The sequence below is a fragment of the Colossoma macropomum genome, unplaced genomic scaffold, assembly GCF_904425465.1.
Source record: "Colossoma macropomum unplaced genomic scaffold, Colossoma_macropomum, whole genome shotgun sequence".
In the NCBI taxonomy this organism is placed as follows: domain Eukaryota; kingdom Metazoa; phylum Chordata; class Actinopteri; order Characiformes; family Serrasalmidae; genus Colossoma; species Colossoma macropomum.
The window spans coordinates 42604624-42627670 of NW_023494792.1; the positions used below are offsets into that span (position 1 = coordinate 42604624).

The window sequence follows — 23047 nt, forward strand, 5'->3', positions numbered from 1 at the left end:
TGTAGTGGCAGTTCACTAACCCACAACCTAATTAACGTTAGTTACATTACTTAGTGTATTAGTTGGATTTTATGGCCACAAAGATCCAAAAAATAACCAAGTTTGCTCATCCAGTGTTGTTCGTCTTGGTAATGTGCGTCCATGAATTTGGGGGGCGGAGTTTCTGAAGGAGCACTGAAGGGAGGGGTGTATTTGTGTTGCTGTTGAGTACAAAAATCAACAGGCGTTCTCCAGAATTGCTTACTGCACCTTTAATTGCACTGGCCAAGAAAGGGGAGAAGATGGAAGATTCAAAAAGACAATGACCCCAAACACAGTCAAAACATCCCAAGACTGGTTTCTAAAAAAGAAGGTGCTAGCCAACTGCCTAACTTGAAAGCCATTAAAAGCTTATGAAACATTTTAAAATTGCAAGTCCTTTCGAGAGACCCTCATACCCTTGGGGACATTTGCGGTGTCTAAAATATTTTTTACCCCTTAAACTCCCAGGCTTATTACATACTAAGGCTTATCATTCAGTAACTACAGGGACCTCAATGCAAACAGTTTCAACTATTCTTAGGTTATAGAAGTGTGTAACAAAACACCATGTGAGGGGTTAAACCTATCTTTGTTTGTGCTTATGAATGCATACTTTTTTGTTTATATTTATAAGTCAAAAGACATTATGTGTGTGCATTTGAAGTGGATATTTGTACCAGAACTTGTCTGAACACTTCAGATGCATCATATTCAGAGTTTTGGTGTTCAACAGTTGAAAGCAATTCATAGAGTTTTACTTAATACAATGAATCTGGCAACAGCGTTGACAGAAAACAAACCAACAAATAAATGAGTGAGTATGAGGGATAAGCTTTTGGTTATCTAACATTTTTTTTTAGGAATACAATAAATAAACACATAAATAAATTGTTTGAGTTTAGAAAACTTAGTACTTTTCTAACCAAAAGTAATCTTTTTTTTATTATGAAAATAGACAAAATAAGTGAAAAAGTGCAAGATGTGCTGAATAACTGAACTAGCGTGCTCTCAGTGGTGTGTACATGCCCTTGTGTGCTTGTTTACCTCCTCTCTCCGTGCAGCAGGTATGAGCTACGGAAGAAGCCCAGCAGCTCGTTCTCTCGGCGCGCCTGAAAGCTGATGTTCAGTCTGTAGGTGCGCAGCGGCTTGAGCTCGCGGTGCAGCGCGATGACGTAGAGCTGCGCGGGCGCGTACGCGAAGTGCCTGTGAACTCGCACCGCGCCGGCGCCGGCCCTGCGGCCGTCCGCGTGCACGAGGGCCACGGTGCGCACGTCGAGCCCGTCCGCGTGCAGCACCACGTAGCGTGTGGCGTTCACGCACTCCACGTCGACGCTCACGCGCCCCGCGAACGTGAAGTTGTCCATGTGCACGGAGAGCGCGAGCTCGTAGTGGCGCGGGCGCAGCGCCGTGGGGAGGCGCGCGCGTCGCCACGGGAAGCGCGCGTCCTCATCGTCGACGTCCTCGTCCCCGTCCCCTCTCGTCCGCGCGTCGTGCGTCCTCGTGCCGGTGGCGCTGCTAGTGCCCGGCGTGGCTCGCGCGTTTGCCTCTCCGTGTCCGTCTCCGTTTTGGTCTCCCACGCAGCGCTCGAACTTCACGCTCAGCGCCACAGCCACGGCCGTGACGGCGATGAGCGCGAGGATGGAGACGGCAAAGCCCAGCACGAGCCGCTTGTGCACCGTGATGTGGCGCTCAGTGGTGCGCGGACGCACCGCCACGCCGTCCGCCCACTGGTCAGACAGGGCGCGCCCCGTGCGCGCGCTCATCACGGCCTCGATCCCCATCGGCGCGAGAGATCACTGGAGGGGGTAAAGGGGAGGAGGGTGGGGGAGTGAAAGAAATGAGAAGCATCAGACACCAGGAGTCTGTGTGTGTGTGTGTATGTGTGTGTGTGTGTTTGTGTGTGTGGCAAAAAGTTAATGTTTGGAGGGTGAGGTAGAAACTGAGGCATTAGGCGCGTGTATAGTGCATGCTTAGGGGACAAAAATGAACTGTTTGAATAAGGGGCAAAACAACCAAGCATGCGCGTGCATCATGCAACGAAATGCATGTTTAAAGGTGGAGAAATAATTAAGTAAACGTTTGGAGGAAGGGCACAAAAAAGCATTGGGCGCGTGCATGATGTATGTTTAGGTAGGCATTACATGAATGTGTTGATGAATCACGTGTTTAGAGGGGGGCAGCAAATAAAGTGCATATTTTAGAGGCAGCAAATGAAGCATGTATTTAGAAGAGGGTAGCAGATGTTTGGGGGAGGGGCCAAAATGAAGCTTGATGCGCGTGCATCATGTAATGAAATGCGTGTTTAAAGGGGGCAATAATGAAGTAAATGTTTGGAGGAGGGGCAAAACATGAAGTGAGTGTTTAAGGGGGCAATAAATGAGGCGCGTGTTTATTGGAGCATCAAAGGAAGTGCATGTTTGGAGGGGCAAAATTAGGCTTTTTTTTGAGGTGTTTGAATCAGGTGTTTAGAGAGGGGCAGCAAATGAAGTGCATCTTTGAAGGGGGCAACAATTAACTGCATGATTTGGGTGCAATAAATGAGGCACGCATTAAGAAAGTGGTAGGAAATGTTTGGAGAGGCATAAAATGGAATGCATAATTTGGGGGTGATAAATGAGGCATGTGTTAGGGGGGGCAACAAGTGAAGTGTACTTTTGGAGGGGGGCAAAATGAAATGAGAGTTTTCAGGTGAATAATTAAGTGCGTGTTTGGAGGGCGCAAAAAATCAAATATTAGGAGTGTGCATGATGCATCTTTGGGGGCACGTGGTTAAAAGGTGGCGAAAATGAACTGTATGTTGGGGTAAAAACTGTAGTGTTTGTTTTGAAGTGGGGCAAAAAACAAAGAATTTGGCGTGTGCAAAGCATACATAATTGGGGAGGTAAGAAACAGTCAAGTGTTAGGCACGTGCATGGGGCAAGTTTGGAGAAGGACGGCGCAAAAAATAAATAAATAAATAAAGTAATGTAAAAAATTAAAGTGCATGTTTGACCGAGGATCAGCAAATGAAGCATTAGGCGCGTGCAAGAGCCAAAATAAGCGAAACCCATTTCACAGTCAGCATGATGCACGAGCTGTTTCTGCATGGCATAAAATTAACTCTGCATGCATACTTCTTACCCGTACCCCCTCCCCACCACCCCGGCAAAATCCAAAGCGCGAGGAACGTTTGGAGTGCACTTTCACATGCATCGCAGTGTTGAGTGCACGCAAAGGCACAAGTCACAGTCTCCGGGTGCCAAAAATTATTCACACCTCTACCGGCGTTCACGCAAGCATGCGTGCATGGCAGCTCGATGGCGCGTGCACACTTCTTTCCCCCCTCTCTCCTAATCCGCGCACGCACAAAGCTGCTAAACATGAAATATGCACCGCGCAATCGAAAAGGAGAAAGCAAAAGACTAAACTGTGCTCGAGCGCGCGTGAGCGAGGCTCCATCCAGCAGCCATCCAGCCCGCTGCATCAAAGCGGAGCCAAAAGTTGCACGCGCTCCAGAAAACCCCCTTTGTCGCGTTTCTCACGTTTAGCAGATTTCCCGCGCGCCACTTAACGCAATTATAGATCACGCACTGATCAAACCATCAAATCGCTGATGATCAGATGAACGCGAGATCAAAAAGATTCGATAAGCCTAGGGTGCACGCGCATCGTCCGAACGGGAGCGAGACGAAGTTGCGTTTCACCCGCTCTCTGACACAAAGCCAAACCGTACACACATGCTGATGGTGAGAGAAATGGATAAGAATGGAGTGGAGAGAGAAGTGCACGCGCTCGAAAGAGTGAAGTTGCATGCTGCACGCGAGTGGCAAGAGAAAAAAAAATAGGCTTCCTACCGTCCGAGCTCAGCACGCATCCCTTCCGGATCGCCTCGCGGACCCCTCCTGAGTGTGTGTGAGTGTGTTAGAGAGAGTGTGTGAGTGTGAGAGTGTGTGTTAAGCTCGGTTTGGCGGTGTATCAGAGCTGCCGCTGCCGCTGCTGCTGCTGTGTGTGTTCTGTGTGCGTTTGCAGCGCTGCGCCTCCATCATCTCTCCCTCCATCTCCATCCTCCTCCTCCTCCTCCCTCCATCCCTCCTCCTCCCTACTGCCGTCACCAACACAGCTGCGCTCGCGCACAGACACACACACACACACACACACACACACACACACACACACTGACTCTCTCTCTCTCTCTTTCCCTCTCTCTCTCTCTGTCTGTATCTCTCGTTCTGTGTCCCTGTATGTCTCTCTCAGTATCTCTCTCTCTCTCTCTCTGTCTCTCTCTCTCTCTCTCTCTCTCTCTCTGTGTGTGTGTGTGTGTGTCTCTCTCTTGCTCTCTTTCTCTCGCTCTCTGTGTCTCTTTCTTAATATTTGTATGTCTCTTTCTCACCCCCTCGCTCAGTATGTACAGTCAGGTCCATAAATATTTGGTCGTTGACAAATTTACTGTTATTTTAGCTGTCTAACTCAGCAAATTGGTGTCCAAATAAATAATGAATATGAGCTCAAAGTGCAGACTCATAGCTTTAATTCGGGGGTATTTACATCCAAATCGGGTAAACAGTGTAGCAACTACAGCCATCTTCAAAAATAATTGGACAGTTTGCTGCTCAGCTTCTATCGTCAAATGTCTGTTATTCCCTCATTATATCACCTACAGGTAAGTAGATAAAAGGGTCTAGAGTTAATTTCTAGTGGCATTGGCCTATTACTATTACATTACTATTACATTGGTACATTACTAGTACCTTATTTTCTAGTAAGTGATATTGTGGCATCAGCAAAGAAGACGACATGGGAAACATTGCGCATTAAAGGTGAATGCTCTTTTATTGAACAGGCAGCAACTGAGAACCACCGCTCAGCACTGCTGAAACGGCCGAGATAACAGGCAGATCACTCCTCTCTGTACACTTTCAGCTCATGGGAGGCACTAGTACTGCACTAACTACCCCACAGCCCAGCACAGAATAGCACAAACAACACATGTGCACCTCATTAGACTAACAACAACAGCCTATCTACAATAAATGTTTCTCCTGTACCGCAAACACGGCACTTCCCAAGAGCCTCCTCGCATGGCTGCTCTGACCATGACCATGCCACCCGCACGCCGATGGCAGCGCGAGCCAGTAGCAGGACACTGTAATATAATGGAATAGCTGAGCAGCTAACTGTCTACTTATTTTTGAGCCCATAAAGATGGGGGCTATGTATAAAAATGGCTGTAAAACCTTCACCATTTCCCTAATTTGGATGTAAATCCAATAGTCTGCACTATTAGCTCATATTCATTATTTAATTTCAACTCAAAAATATTCTATGCTCTACTGCAAAAATAAATATAATTTTGTCAACATCTAAATATTCATGGACCTAACTGTACATGTCTGTCTAGATCTCTAGTAGTATCTCTCTCTCTCTGTCTCTCTCTTTCTCTCTCTCTCTCTCTCACTCTCACTCTATGTCTTTCTCTCTTACACTCACTCTTTAGCACTATCTTAAGCTCTCTCTGTCTGTCTCTATATGTCTCTCTCTCACACTCTCTTAGTATATGTCTCTCACTCTCTTTCTCTCTCTCTTTGTCACTCTCTGTATGTCTCTCAGTATCTGTCTCTCTCTCAGTGTCTACATCACTCTGTCTCTATGCGTCTCTCTCTCTCTTTCTCTCTCTGTCACATGCTCTCAGTATCTCTCTGTCACACACACACACTCTCAGTATAGGTCTCTCTCTCTGTCACTCTGTGTCATGCACACGCTTTGAATATCTATAAGTTTTCTCTCTCTCTCTCTCTCTCTCTCTCACTCTCTCTCTCTCAGTATCTGTATCTCTCTCTCTCACTGTCTGCATTGCTCTCACTGTCTCTGCATGTCTCTCTCTCATACTCTCTCTCTTTCTCTGTCTCTCTTTCTCGCTCTGTCACACACACACTCTCAGTATAGGCCTCTCTCTCTTTCACTCTGTGTCATGCACACACACTGAATATCTATAGGTCATCTCTCTCTCCTCTCTCTCTCTGTGTCCGTACGTCTCTTCCTCCCTCTCTCATACACACATACATTAACTCTCTCTTTCTCGCTCTCTACACAATCTCTCTCTATGTCCCCCACTTCTTCCGCTCTCTCTCTTTCTCTCTATCTCTCTCTCTCTCTCCCTCCTTCATAATTGCTCCATGTCCTGTCGTATCCTTGTTGTTATGACAGAATGAAATATGCATACAAATTCACCGATATTCACACTCGCTTTCTCCGAGAGTGAATTAGGGCTTGGGGAAAGTGCTGATTTGGCTGTATGGAAAACTAGGAATCTGCTCATTTTTAGGGGCAGAACAAAGCCAAAATTAATTACAGCCGAGGCGTGCGCTCGAGTGAGGCGTGTAAGTGTCACAATCTCTAATCTCCGCGGCGACATCAGTCTTAGCGTAAAGTTTTATAAGTTTTATACATGCAGCACCTGATCAAAAAGCCAATCAAAGCAAATGGCTTTTTCATGCCATGTAGCTTTCTGCTGGAATAAAAAGTAATTAAGTCTTGTTTTTTATTTATTTGTGTTGTTTTCCTCTTGATTTAGCTTTGTAAATCTGCATGGATGAACCAGGTTGTTGCTGTCCATGGTGCTGAACCGATGAGTAGTGCTGCAATTCATGGTAATCGATTGATTCTTACAGCTCTAGATAAGTCGATTTTAATTTTGTTCTGGAGGGGCTGGAGGTTCATATCTCAAAGTTTATATCTCAGAGAAGTCTGATTTCTTATCTAATTAGCTTTGTTGTGTAAATCCCTTTGGTGGTCTCCAGTTAGACTGTTAAATGCATCCTGGTTGTTTGCTTTCTTTGTACTTGAACTTGAAAGCGGAAATAATACTACAGAGGATTGGAATTGATTACAAATGGCCAAATACAGAATTCCAGCTGATCGAGTTTATGAGGTTTCAATAGCAGGGCACATAAGGCAATTAGGCTAAAGCAAGTGTTGCTTACACATGAATAACATGGTAACACTTCACATTAGGGGTCGCCAAATGAATTATTAATTATGTTGGGAATAAGTCATTGATTTCCCATTATTGGGGTATTAATTAACTATTCATTAAGCATTAGTAATTACTTGGGAACTGATTGTGTACTTAGTCATTAGTCATTGAGTAATCGGTTAACTGATTCAGTTCAGTGTGTCATTATTCCTATAGAGAAGCAACATGTAGTGCTGATGTATTAGTCTCACTCCTTATCGGTTCGTTAATCTACTGATTTACTATGTGCAGCTTTGAATAAAGAGGTTTTGAGCTGTATTTTTATATTTTTCTGCTACTTGAAGGGAAACAAAAATGGGAAGAGAGCAATGAAGATACAGCAACGCTTAGTAAAATCAGTGCTGAAGATCTTTCCATTACTTAGAAGGACACATGAAGTAAAAATGAATGGTGAAGTAATAGGAAATGAGAAATAACCATAATGTGAAGACAATTCTGAGAATAGGGAGGCAGCTGAATGTGGAGGTGAAGGAAGTCAAGGATAGTGTTCCACTCAACACAGCACAGGAAAATATAACAATACACCTGGAACACTTTATTTGAAAGAAAATATATTGGGGGTTCAATAAAGCCCAAATCAGATACATCTGAATGGTTTATTCCGTATGTATTCAGCTTTAATCATTATAACCTCTACTAATACAAAACTAGAGGTCTGTCTTGTGAAAAGCTCCAATAACTGCATTATAGTTGTAGTAATGCACAATAAGCACTTTATGGCCAGATTTTGCTAATTATCAAGCATGAATTAATTACCTAAAGTCATATCTTATTAGTGTATAATTGTCGATGTTTTATTCCTATAGGTTATAAGTAGCGTCGTGTGACTTCCAATATGCTAATACTTTAAGATCAGTGAAGAAGTCCTAAGACAAAGTACTAAGTATCCTGTTAATCTGCGCCAGCCAGTCAACAAATAAACTTTTAGGTTTGTATTGCCATGACAGTGAATCAGAGACCCATGAGCTCACAGAAATCATCATAACATAAATAATTGCAAAATAAATTATGCTTGAGCATTTAATTGTTTACAAATCCATTTTCAAATCCTGACATCAGTTACAGCCTTCTTAATTATAAATGTTTCAGAATATGTTGACATTATTTTGATTTACAGAATCACCAATAGCCTACTTTGCTGCTAATTTCATAGAGATGGTGTTAGCAAACTTTACCTACAGTTAGTTAACATGTCTTGCTATTAATATGCTAGACAGGCACATCACACTAATATTGGTCAGAATCAATATTTCACTGGAGTTGAAAACACAGTGTGTCTATTTTTGCCTCTAATCATATCAGTATGTCTGAGAATGATCCCAACAAGGTGGTATCCATAGAAATGGATGAAAATAAACCAATCAGCATTGTTTACTAATCATGGATTTAACCACATTGTGCTCCATGAAACTCATATGATGACTTTTTCATCTCCCTGACTTGTGAGGCATCTTGAAACAAACTCTTTTGTAGTCACTATATGAACAACAGTAAAAAAAAAATCAGTATATGATGTGTATATGTGTATACCCTCACTACGTCACTGTTCAAGATGTGTTCTATATTCTAATTGACTTATTTAGCATCTTTTAGTCCCTAATTAGTGATGGCTAAAACTCTACTTTAGAATATGGTCCAGCTACTCACCTCAAGACTCATCACTGCTTTGTGAGGCGTTGTGGAAATTCTGCAACTTTCTCAGTCATTACATAATCACCTACAGCTCTGTTCATCATTCTGGAAATGTCTAGCATTTCTTCTTTTACAGTTTCATACAAATTGTTTAAAAGCTGTGCGACAAGGCTAATTTTCTGCTGATGCTCCTATGAAGTTTACAATATTATGTTAGCACTAATGCTGGTGCACATGAACATATTAGCCATTTTATATTAAACATGAACATTTGAAACTTATAAAACACATTTTTATCTGAGGCTTGTAACATGCATTATAATATATTTTACCTTGTAGCAGTTTTACAGCAACTCTTTCAATAAAGACTCCTGGCAAAGAGCTGCTGCTGCTGTTTTGTATTTCTAACACCCAATTGACCACGACTTATTTTCATAGACAGTGAGATATTTAGGGCTTCCAGAAGGTCCTAGCGTGACCTGTTTCTCACAAAATTGTTCCCACTCATCAGAAATCAAAACCTAATTGGTTGATTCCACAAAATTCCACTTCCTAATTACGTTGGCAGCTCCTGAAGTCCTAACCAATGAGAGGGCTTGCTTTCCTATATCTACTTAGATACCACAGAAAAAAAGTAGTGTTTCAAGGTTTTAACCCTTTTATTTCCACCCAAAACTTAATAATGAAATAAGAACATTACTACAATATATGTACTGATGATTTTATTACATAAAAATGACAGGTATGAATATTTTGGTCCTAAAAATCATTAAGCCTCATCTGAAGGCCTAGAATGCCCTGAGGGTTTCCAACTGAATATCTGTAAGTGGAATGTAATTGAACAGCTCAAGTAGCACTTAACAGCACTTAAAACAGATGGTCAGTTCAGTTAGATGCTACCAAAGCATACATACTGTCCATCTGTTATCTGACTGACAAAGTGGACAAAACAAACTGTTCCAGTAGCACTTAAGAGCACTTAAATGGTAAAAGAGATGTACACATTTACTTAAATGATAGAGCACGAGAGGGAGTGTGTTATTGTGAATAACATCACGGCTGTGATTCAGGTAAGACAAGGTCAGTTATTCACAGTAACACAAGATCTTGAGTGTTTTGTTGTTTTATACAACAAATGGGAAATTCCTTCTGCCAAAAAAAGTAGTAGTCTTTGTTTTATTGTTGCAATATGCTGAATTATATTCTGTTAGTTTCCTGTTAGTTCTGGTTTATTTAGTTGTTCCATCACAGTTGCTCACAGAAAATCTTGCTTAGCAACACCGAAAGGTTCAGAATTTGATGTAGATCTTATAGAAGTTCATTTCCTGTCTTTATATGTGCTATAGAGATATAATAACGATTAGCTGAAGCATAAAGCAAGTTGTAGCTTAGCAACGGGTGCTCAGCAGAATAATACCATGATTGTGGAAAAAACTGCAGAATGCTTCTCAACTAACAATTAACTGTTGTATAAAATAAAACAGTACACTATAGAAAAAACTGGCGAACCACATTAGACGCATACAGTGCCATTCATAAAGAAGTAGCACAAATCTACAATAACTAATGAGTCACAGTCCTAGTAGCATTGAGCAAGTTTAAAACAGATGTACACATTGACAATAAAGTTACACCCAAAATACCCAAATAGAGACACGCACATGAAATGTGCTGGTAGAATCTATGAAAATAAAGGCTGGTTGAAAAATGATGGCAATCCTGCTGTTGGTAGGGCGTGTTATAGAGGTGACTGGTCATTTTACCTCAAACGCAGTGGCACTGCTGCAGTTTGGCTGTGCCTGGCTGTTAATCAAACAGTGTGTTTCACTTACTGAATATAACACATATGCTACACTAATCATTTTCATCACATAAAAGTCCTTCACATGCCCTTTCTTCTTTGTGCTGCAAATGTCTAGTACATTAAAAGACTACTCTGGCATTTTTCAACCTAATCTGTATCTGCTTCATTTGTATTGCACCATCCTTTACCACAGACAGTAACATCAGTGCATTTCTCTGTATTTACAAAAGAACAGAAAACCTAGAGACTCAAAACACACTTATAATAGAAGTCAATGGACAGTTGATGACTGCCAATTTTTGTAGAACACTTTCATTAATTCTTCAGTCAGAGCTCACAAACTAACCTGCAAATGTGTGAAAAATTCTTCAGAGACAGTTAAAGAAGAATCTGTAGGAATTCATTATCAGTGCAATGGTGTAGGTGGAGTTTGAGGGTCAGTTGTGAATAGCAGAAGCCCTGAATGTAACTGGAACTACTTTCTTTACTGAGGTGCTCCAGTGTTGGAGAGTTAAAACTTAATAAGATCAGCTTGGGTAAGACATTCTCTCAGTCTGTCTCATCCTAACACCAGCACTGTTAGAGGGTGAAGGTTAGAGTTTTGGATTTGTCTTACATAGTCAAGCATTTTGATGGCTTATTCATATAATTCGACAAGTACCCAATGGCAGATCATTTCCCCTCTGACAACAGAATTGTCATGCATCCCTCTGGCTCTAATGCTTCCATGAACTCCATCTCCCAGAATCCTCTGGGAGATAACGTGCCTGCTGACCCTCCACAGCACTCCAATCACCGTTTTCACTCACCCGAATACTAATCTGGCTCGTCTGTTCTTGTTGTCGTTCGTTCTTTGTGTTTTGACCTTTTTGGATTTGACCATTGTCTGTTCATCAATATTGAGCTTTGCCAAACCCCACAACAATAAAGCCTCATTTTTCATGTTTTATCATGAGCATCTGGCTGGTTTGGTTTTGTTATAAAAATGAAATAAAAAAAAAATAAATAAATAAAATAAAATACAATAAAATAAACAATTGAAATATTATTTATAAATTAATGTTATGTGCAGTTAAAATGGCAACAGTATATGTTTCATTTTTTTTCATATTTTTGAGAAGATGAAATGGAAAATAGAGGATAGAAGGTAGAGCTTCTCAAAACTGCAGTTCAAAAATTATTAAAAGATATAGAGAAAATGGGAAAAACTAACACTATTAGATAGGAGAAAGTCAAGCTCCACTGTAGCATCAGTTCTGAAAAAATCCACAGCTGTTTCTTGTACTTGACTATAAATTAAATAAATAAAGGGTGGTCTCTGACTTTTGCACAGTACTGTATATCGTTTACATTTAACTAGTGGTGAGAAATGAGAAAGAAACTGTACTTAAGTGAAATTATGTGTACTGTAACATAGTCTTACTCAATTTAGAGTGAACGTATGGAGGCAAATACATACGTGAGTGAAAGTATCTGCACTTGAAAAAGTAGATAAAAGTAAAAAGTAAATGTTTTAAAAGAAAAAACTAAAATAACAGTTTTTTGGTGGCTCATGGTGCAGTGACTAATCAGCGATAGTAGTGTTGGCACAAAAATTAGCATAGTTGTTGGCAGTTTTATTTTACACTGATATGAATTTAGTTGGATGTTGTAGTAAAGCCAATAAATTAAAATGCATGAGAGCTCGACTAATTAGGAAGAGAGAAACAGAGAAAAATCTCCTGGCCTTTGAGATTTCTGATGAATATTTTGAAGGTCTAAATGGAAATGTAATGTCTTTTCTCTTGGAAATTTTCAATTTAGTAAAAGTCCAAGTGTTCAATCCCAATAATATGGGAGAAAAGTACATATCTTGCAAAATAATTCTCAAGTATAGTCACGAAGTATAATTACTGAAGCATTTTCCACTCTCGCATTTTAGATGCTTTCACTTCCCAGGATATAATTTGGTTATACCTGTATTTAACTGACTCTTACTGGAAGCCCACTAATATTCCTGGCATGTGTGTGGATCTATCAGTGTTTTTGAGTGCCTTTTCATGACGGGCACGGCTCTCCGAAGGAAAAGTGACGGCTTGAAACAGCAAATAATACTCTCAATTTACAGCCACTGGCACGGCTGGTTAAACAGTGCGGTGCGGAAAGCAGAGCGCGTGTGAAGAGAGCCATGAAGAAGCTGAGAGAGAAAGAGAGAAAGAGAGAGAGAGAGAGAGAGAGAGAGAGAGAGAGAGAGATGAAGAGAGACAGAGAGGCTGAGACATGAGGAGGAGAGAGAAAGAGAGGCTGAGGCATAAGGAGGAGAGAGAAAGAGGCTGAGACATTAGGAGAAGAGAGAGAGAGAAAAAGAGAAAGAGAGGGGAAGAGAGTGTGAGAGAGAAACTGAGAAAAAGTAATAGAGGCTGAGAAACGTGGAGGAGAGAGAGAGAGAGGCTGAGACATGAGGAAGAGAGAGACAGAGAAAGGGAGAGAGAAAAGAAAAGGAGAGACAAGAGAAAGATAGACAAGGACAGAGCAATAGAGAAGGAGAGAGCGAATGGAAAGAGCGAGGCTGGAATGTGGGAAGGACAGAGAGAGAGAGAGGATAGAGAGAGAAGGAGGAAGAGAAGCTGAAATGTGGGAAGAAATTAGAAAAAGAGAATGATAGAAAAGAGAAGGAGACAGAAAAGGAGAGAGCAAATGGAGGAGGGAGAGAGGCTGAGATGTGAGAAACAGAACAGAGAAAAGAGAGAGATAAAGGGGGGGGGCAGAAGCTGACAGGTGAGGAGAAAAGAAACTAGAGAAAGAAAGAGACCAAGAGAAAAGAAAGAATCAGAGAGAAGGAGGGAGAGACAGGCTGATGTGAGAAGGCAAGAGCAAATGAGTGTGAAAGAGAGAAGAAGAAAAAGAGAAGACGAGAAAGTGAGAAGAGAATGACAGAAATGGGAGAGAGAGGGGAGAGAGAGAAAGAGAGAGAGACAGAAAGACAGAGTTAGAGAGAGAGAGTGAGAGTGCAACACAGAGAAAGTGAGCGAGAGATAGACAGAGAGAAAATAACAGAGAGAGAGACGTAGAGAAAGAGCATACTGAGACTGATTTTGCTCAAATTCCAAAATCACCCAAACTTGAACAGGCATTTGGAAATGCGTTTTCTTCATGTTCCTATCGTGGCCCCTCCTCTGCGGAATTTAAAACCCCATTCTTATAAAATAATGGAGTCGAGATGGAACGTCCCAGAATGACTGCCAGATTATTGGATCAGATAAAGAAACGAAGGCGTAGACGTGCGTTATTATGTGGGGAGGGAGAAAAGGCTAGGCAATTTCTCTGCAGAGGAAAAAGCCCCTTCTGAAATCTCAGTGCTGTCCATGCATGATGGGGCACAGTGCATGTGCTTACTATTAGAGCTGAGGAATGGGTGGGGGCGGGGAGGGGGGCTGTACAGGGGGGATGCGTGGTGGTACAGAGGAGAAATGAAAATATTTTGAGCAACATTCAACCTTGAGGGAGCGTAAGGAGCTATAATTGAAAGCAAACCGATGGAGAGAAAAAAAAAACGTCCTTGGGGCATGTGTGGCTCCAGCAATAAACGTGAGTCATCTCACTCAGAGGGCGAGAAACAAGCAAAAGGACATATCCTACTATTTAGGGAAGAGGGGAGAGAGAGAGAGAGAGAGAGAGATAGAGAGAGAGAGAGAGAGAGAGAGAGAGAGAGAGAGAGAGAGAGAGAGAGGGATTGTGCTGGGTGTAACAGTGGGAGGTAGCAGGTCGCCCCCTGCAGATTTGAATTGACATGGTGCTTATATTTGGTCAGCAATCACACATTGCAGTTCTCAGTCAGTGTCAGCCACATCAGCCAGCTTTTTGGTTAAAATTCAATGCCAAACTGTACATTAAAGTCAAATTGATAAAATTATTATCCCCTTCAATTGCACGCTTATCATACAGTTATTAATCTTTGGACTTATTGTCCAGTAGCTACTACAAGAAATTATTTGGTAACTATAATAATTATTATGAATTATAACTATTGTAACTACTATAAAACACAGAGTAACTACTGTGAATTATTCAATAACTATTAAGAAGTATTCAGTATCTACTGTGAATTATTTAATAACCATTATGAATTATTAAGTAATGATTATGAAGTGTTCAGTAACTACTATGAAACACAGAGTAAGTGATGTGAATTATTTAATAACTAGTATGAATTATTCTCTATCCACTGTGAATTATTTAGCTTCTACTACTATAGGATATTCTGCAACTATTATAAATAATTTGGTAACTACTATAAATTATTCACTAACTATTATGAAATATTTAGTACTTACTATGGATTATTCAGTAACTACTATGAATAATTTGATAACCACCATGACTAATTCATTAGCTTCTATGAATTTTTCAGTACCTACTATGGGTTATTTGGTAACAGCTAAGAAGTATAATACATTCTCCAGTGATTACTTCGAATTATTCAGCAATTGTTGTATATTATTCAGCGACCGCTATCAATTATTCAGTAACTAATATAAAATATCCAGCATCTACTATATTTTATTCTGTAACTTCTATGAATAACCCAGTAACAAAAAAGACAGTATTACAAAAAATGTTTAATTACTACTTGGAATTATTCAGTATGTATTACTCACTAATTACAATGAGTTCTTCACTAAATACTTTTAAAAATATTCATATCTGCTACGAATTATTCAGTAACTACGATGAAAAATTCAGAAGCTCCTATGAACTATTTGGTAATTAAGCAATTACTATGAAATATTCAGTAATTACAATAAAAATATTTTTGAAAAAAGTAGTTGGGCATGTATTTAGACATATAATTGATAATCTTTTGATATAAAGTTGATGTATTTACCCCAATTTATATCAAAAATGTGTGTATTCACAAAAATACATAAACTATGCACACGGATACATAAAGACATACCATATAATAATAATAATAATAATAATAATAATAACACATTTTATGCATATTATCTTGTGTTTTAGCTGACATGAGATAATTTGAAAATGCATTGTTGCTGTAAGACGTTTTCCACTAAAACACACATTACAGTATCTGAGGAAATTCAGAAAGCGTTTTGTGAGTTGAGATGAGAGGAGTTTTAATGGACTTCATCATCCTGTCACAGTGCTGGGCAGTAATTCATTACTGCTGTTGTGATAAGCTGTGTAATTCATATTGAGATGCATTGAGAAACATTCGTACATCCTGGACCCGCTAATGTTTTCCTTCCTTAGCCGTTTATGATATAAGCACATCGTTAACTTCAGCAATGCCTTAGCGCTCATGGATATGGTAATAAATAAGCTACTCAGGATGTTCTTTTTGTACCATAATGCTCTCTTTTGAAATGACTTGAATTGCAAATGACACTTCTGTTATGTCATAAGAAGCCCAAACCAGGCCAGCAGAGATGTAATACAGTGCTCTATGAGCTTTTGTAGAAACCAAATGTTTCCAGTTTGATGAAAACATGAACATTTATGGGTGTCGGGACATTAGTTTGCTCTCCATGAGGAAAACAGCTTTTTTCCGCAAAAACTGCAGTTTTAGAAAGAGAAAACACAGAAAGACAAAGCTGATCTTTTGGTTGCTGCTACATATATATGTATGGAGCACACAGTGGGGTCCGAAAGGCCAGAAAATGTTTCTATTTTGCAATTGCAGTTCTCTTTTAATTCAATGCAGTACTTTTGCAATATTGACCACTCCAGGATTTCTTAGCATTCAATATGTACAATTTTTATATTAATGACAGCGTGTACTCAAGCTGGTATGGACTCCACAAGTTTGTGATGAATCAGTCAAATCCAGTTGAGTCGTCTCAACACAAGCCTCAATAAAAGTGTATATCAGCCTTAACATGCACTGTAAAATATGGTTAATCAGTTCAACCTAATAAAAATACTTAATGTGGTAACAAGCAAAGGGACTAGTTTAATTCAACTACTTTAAATCTAACTGAAAGAAGAACTGACAAACCATATTTAAAGGGTGTGGTCAATGATTGTTTGCCAGTTTAAACCAAAAAATAAAATTACTTAATGTAGTAACAAGCACTTTAACTGGTGATTCAACTTAAATAAACACTGAAACAATGCAAAACAAAAGTTTTGTCTAGATGAACAAAAACAATAATTTACAACAATGTAAACCTCAAAACAGCAAAAATGGAGATATAAGTCTTTGTTTTGACAGCAATGATATGTAACAACTAGGGGTGGGAATCTCTAGGCACCTCACGATTCGATTCGATTACGATTCAGAGGGCTGCGATGCGATTATAAAACGACTATCGATGCATCTTTTTTTCTATATAGCATTTATATTTTCTCACTGTGAGCTCAAGTTTCGAGTTCAAGTTTCAAGTTTATTTGTCATTTGCACAACATGTCAGGATATTTATGCATTGAAATGCCTGTGGTGAGGCTAATCACTCTACAGAAAGTAAATAAGTAAAAATAAAAATACAAGAAAAATCAACTGAAATATATTAAATATACACGAAACATACACAGAATATAGAGACAATATACATTTTAAAGTGACTAAGTAACTCAGTGTTATTGTTATTTAAAGTGACTTGGTACTTTTAAAGCAACCAGCATGCAGACTGCTGGTCACCTAGCAACGATGCGTTGAAGTCGCTTCTCTTTTGAATTCTCCCATTCCACCTTAAATGGTGCTGCATTTACATTTGGCGCCTCAGTCAGAATTTAAGGTGAAACAAGTAAATTCGAACAAGAAGCTGGAGAATAAGAAGCGACTTCAGCCTCGTAAAACAGTCAAACGTTGAGACATTTAACTGATCAACTTCTGAGGAAAAGTTTTCTGATGGAGATGGGAGGAAAGCGGCTGTAGCTGAGCTAAAGCTTAAAGCAGAGCGAAGTAAATCTGTGTTTTCGTTTATGTTGTTTAGCCTATACTAGGACATTAACACACACTGACATACTGGACATACTGGACATTAAATGTTGCGGCTCCCAAGGTGGTTTGACTTTGTTGAAAGGACAAAATGTCTCTTCCTAACATTTGGGTTGTGACTCCTGATCTAACCTGGCTTTTAATGCAGAGGGAGACGCTCAGATTTCTCGCTCGTCCAGTAGTGTTTTTGTTATGTGCCGCCACAGACTGTCCGGGCACTGCACTTCCGCACTTCCAAGTTCCGCCTTTTGCATTCCGTCAACATTACGTTATAAACTAAATATTTAGAAAATCGATTTTTGACATTTGTGAATCGATTCAGAATCGTTCACGTCCGCATCGCGATGCATCTAAGAATCGATTTTTTCCCGCACCCCTAGTAACAACCTGTTTGTATTAACCATGTGTCCCATATCACTGCTGTCAGAAGAAAACCTCGTATCTCCATAATGGTAACTTTACAGGACAAGGAAAAACATTCTTAGTTTTAAACAGAAGTTAATGGAACCAGATTTTTTTCTAAGCGCTTCTGGAGCATTTCTGGTGGTCCATCCATCATCAGGTCAGCTGGCATTTTCAAATTCTGTAAAAAAGTACAAAACGACAAAAATAGAGATACAAGGTTTTCTTCCGACAGCAGCGATATGTTTCATATATATCATCGCTGTCCAAAGAAAAACAAGTATCTCCAAAATAGTAACTTTACAGGAGAAGGCAAAACACGCTTACCTTTCAATGTAAGTTAATGTAAAGAGATTTTATTCCAAGTGATTTTAGAGCATTTCTATTGGTCCACTTATCATGAAACGTTCACAGGACAGTGTAAAGGACAGCTGGTGTGTTGAAATGATGTAGAAAATCTAAAATCTAAAAAAATGGAGATACATGGTTTTCTTTGAACATTGACGATATGTAAGGAAGTCCCTGAGGGGGAGGGGGTCTGGGGAACCCTAATTAATCTCTTGGACCCCCTGAATGTCTCAAAATTCTGGGAGGTCCCTGACAAACCTATTCTGAAGTTATGCTGTCCATTATGTTAAAATAGAGACTCAAATACAAACTCAAGTAAAAGCCCTTGATTAGCCTGCTTCAACCACAATTGGCAAGGTTCTGTTTTTGGTATTCTTAATGAACTTGAGATGCAGCACTGATCTGCCTAAGGGTGGCGTTGTAGCACACTGGTTCACCCTGTCAGTCCTTCACAGCCTAGCAACTGTAGCTATGCCCAGGATACCTCTGAAAAACTTTACAATATGCCGTAGCATATTTGTAAATTTGAACAAATCTGCCCAAGATGAGTGAATTACTGCTTATTTTTCAAACTGCAGCTAGCTAATGCTGGAATAACCTGCCAACATGGGACCACCCAAATATCAGCGGGTATTTCACATACTGTATGTAAGGACCTGTATGTCAACAATGTGCCCTGTCCTATATGAGTCTTAGTATGTAATAAGCCTGGGATTTTAAGTGGTTAAACCACCGTCTTGTTTCAACATTCATTTTATCAGCTCCACTTACTATATAGGTGCACATTGTAGTTCTACAGTTACAGACTGTAGTCCATCTGTTTCTCTGTATACTTTGTTAGCCCTTTTTCACCCTGTTCTTCATTGGTCAGGACCCCAACAGGCCCACCACAGAGCAAGTATTATATGGGTAGTGGATCATTCTCAGCACTGCAGTGACACTGACGTGGTGGTGGTGTGTTGGTGTGTGTTGTGCTTGTATGAGTGGATCAGACACAGCAGTGCTGCTGGAGTTTTTAAACACCTCAGGGTCACTGCTGGACTGAGAATAGTCCACCAACCAAATAGTCCTGTGGGCAGCATCTGATGAAGGACTAGAGGATGACCAACACAAACTGTGTAGTAACAGATGAGCTACTGACTCATCTACAAGGTGGACCAACAAGTTAAGTTTGTATAATATGGTGGACAGTGAGTGGACACAAAAGTTTAAAACTCCAGCAGCGCTGCTGTGTCTGATCCACTCGCACCAGCACAACACACACTAACACATCACCACAATGTCAGTGTGCTGAAATGCTGAAAATGATCCACCACCCAAATAGTACCTATGTATATTTGTATTTACAAATATTTTTTAAACCTGGAATTAAACAACAAAACAAATCTCAATATTCAGCAAACTTGTAAATTTGTGTCCATGTTAAGGCCTTTGAGCAAGAAGATCAGATTTTTTTTAGTCTTTTAGTCTATTCCATTGAAGCTTGTGTTCGGACGTCTCTCAGGTGGATTTGATCTACCGATCAGAGGCTTATGTCCATTCCAGCCCGAGTGCATGTTTATTAAAGTAAAAGAGAGACATATCAAATTCTTAGAAATTCTGAAATTAATGCTAAAATTCTAAATGAAAAAAAAAAAGATTCTACTTTTCACTTAAATTGTTCAGTTGAAAATATCATTTGCAATGACAAACTTTGTACTGAATTAGAAATGAATGACAAATAGAAGAATTTCCACCAGTGGTCTCAGACTTTTTGACCACACTGTATAAATAACACACATGCACTAACACTGACCTCTCTTAAGGCAAATGGAGCTTGTGCACTGCCTGCTCACCTGTACTGATCAGAAACACCTGATGGTCATTCGAGCGTGCGCACAGATGTCCTTGCCCAGCATGACTCACGGCACACACACTCATCTACACGCTAAAGCAGCTGGCATGTTTGAGGTGATAGATGGATCTGTCCCAGAATCCATTCATAACCCCCCCACACACACACACACATACACACTCACACACACACACACCATGCAACTTCTGAACCCGCTCCAAAAACCATCATATTTAGGAACAAAAGGAATCACTGACAGTTTTTGTTTTGCTTTCTGTGTGTCAAGGTTATGCACTGCTGGCCATATTTGAATGTGCCTGAGGAGGAGAAGGCAGGACGTGGAAGAGAAGAAAAGATGACTTTGTCCTTTCTGAGGTGACTTTAGTTGACCCCAGAATTCTTGCATCAGCAATTTTCTCTCACACAGAAACTCTAACACACTTCTCTCTCTCACGCACACACACACACACACACACACACACACACACACACACACACACACAAATGCTGTAGCTCTCTTTCTCATGCAGACAAGAACACACACACACCCTCGATGCTCATTTATAATTCATCTCAGATGTATATTATTGGCATTCTGTGTGGGCACTAAACATGGCTTGCTGACTCTAACAGGAATGGATGTACAGTGCAATCAGGACATACATCACGGTTTTATTGAAGATTATGGAAAAATGCCCAATTTGCTGCCCCTCTGAAATGGGAGAACACTTTTTATAAACATCATTTCTAAAGGCTCATGCAAAGCTTGTGGCATTCCAGGTCAAATGACGTTTTCTTCAAGTTAACACGTCCTCTACAAGGAACACACTTCTGTAAATTTTACCACATAGAATGTGGTCTGTGCAAAAGTTTAGGGCCATATTTTGTGCTGTATTCAGTCCAGGTCTTGGCTGAATATGTTTTTTAATAGTGAAACTACTGGCATTGCACTTTAGTCTAAGATTAGGCTTCATCCATGTCTGAAAAACTAGACCTTTATTTGATTTTTTTACTACAACTGGCAGAAACATGACATCTAAAGGGGCAATTCTACTGATCTTTCAAAATCTCTGCATAATTAAATGGTCAAAATGTAAACAATGTCATTCAGAGTAGCTTTATGTGAAATGCTCCATTCCAAACAAACCATCCAGACACAGTTATTTTCACAGTGGTGGTGATAGGAACCTGACGTCTCAAGAGTCTAATGCTGCTAAAAGCACCCTCACAAAAGTTATTACCTTAAAATGGTTACCATTGTGACGTCTAATCCATTAATGCTGGAGAGAAATATGCAGGGCATTGTAAGACAAGTTTAAAACAAAGTTTAGTTCCCTTGCTAGTAGACACTAGATGGCCTTTAAAAAGTTCCAAAAGTTCTCAGTGTTTTCTTGAGCTGCTACCTTTGTACTTCTACTCAAGTTGTTTTGGAAAGGTACGTTAACTTCTACTCGGATCATTATTTCACTGTTTTTACTGAAGTGTAGCTTTGGGATACTCTACACATCTCTGTGTATAAGAAGTGTGTAGAGTATCTCTAAGTACCTGTACAGTATGCACTTTTACATGCATGTACCCAGTGATACACAGCCACCTTACACCTATTTCTGTCATGGAAACAAATCAATAACTCATTAAGTCCTTATATACAGCAATACAGTGCCATTTACTTTACACACAAAAAGCTCTTCTACAACGAGTGCACTGTGGATTGCAGCAACACCTGATATTAGAGCTAAAGCCTGCCAGAAGAAATAGGACAGAAGTAACAGACCACAATGTTCCACCTCATCATCTCATTTTATTGAACATCTTTCAGGGTCCTGCTCAAAGTGGAGATATGTTCTATTTCAAAATGTGGTTATGTAACAAACATGGGACGAAGCCAGGTAGAACTAGGAAAAGGAAACAAGAAATAGAAATGAGACCAAAAAAGACCAATTCAAATATGCTGTAACTGTATTTAACTCCACACTGATTCATAACTTTGTTACTCTATTTTTATGCCATAGCTGCCTTTTACTGTGTGTACATTTAATGATGGAAGCACTATTATAAATAGTACAGAATGACATATATGTCACATTAATGTACAAGTATTTTCGTCTACTGTAAAGTTGTTATGACAGAAATGATATGCTTACAGGGCTGAAGGACTAACATGACACAGGTGAACACTGATAAGAGGAGATCAAGCAGAGTTGAATGCCAGCTAACAGATAGATAGATAGATAGATAGATAGATAGATAGATAGATAGATAGATAGATAGAAAACTTTATTAATTCCAAATGAAATTGTTAACTTCTGGTAGTGACAAAAACAAGTGTCAAATCATGTAAAGCACTGTGCAGTCTTAGGCAGTCAAATTTGTACTGTTTTAAACTTTTAAACTAATCTCCACTGTTCTAAAGTGCCAAAAGCTACTTCAGTGCCAATATTTGAGTGCCCCCTTGTGGAGAATCTTCGGCTTGCTAAACATGAGTGAATGAGTGAGAGACTCAGTAAGTCAGTCGCTATAGACATTGTAGTTACTTACCAAGTCCATGATGTGTTTTACATCTAAAAAGTTATTGTTGTATTGGATACAAAAAATCGTTAGAAGATCAGAGGTTTGATTCTTCTCACTGCACTCCAGCCATTTCATGTATTTGTTAATTCCATCAGCAGCACCTGATTCAATTTAGAGAAGGACTGTTTAGATAAACTAGGTCTTTGAGTTTTAGTATTTTCCTGCTCTTATAAAGGTACCACCTCTCAGAAATAAGGTTTTGTTACAACAGTAATATGTACAGTCATATGCAAAAGTTTGGGCGCCCCGGTCAAATTACATGTTTTGTTTATTTACTAGGTAAAAATAAGTTAAAATGTGTCAGCTTATATTCACAGTTCTGAATTTAACATACTAGAAAAGAATAAAAACATAATACGTGTGGCATGTGCAAAGGTTATGCCATATTTCACAATCTGTGTTTTATTTATGTTTTCCCAATATGTTCAACTCAGTAAATCGATTGAAATTGTGAACTAAATTAGCAGGAAAATGTAATATATA

General features: G+C 39.7%; 1 protein-coding gene across 1 annotated transcript in view; it reads right to left on the reverse strand.

Moving 5' to 3' along the window:
* Positions 1-4065, reverse strand: part of LOC118812328 (thyrotropin-releasing hormone-degrading ectoenzyme-like) — a 357198-nt gene extending 353133 nt beyond the window's left edge. The window contains exons 1-2 of the mRNA XM_036577232.1: positions 3855-4065; positions 1066-1817 (exon numbers count right to left, since the gene is read on the reverse strand). Coding sequence (XP_036433125.1) covers positions 1066-1802 — 737 coding nt within the window. The 5' untranslated portion in view covers positions 1803-1817; positions 3855-4065. The remainder of the gene's footprint in view (positions 1-1065; positions 1818-3854) is intronic.
* Positions 4066-23047: the final 18982 nt, after the last annotated feature.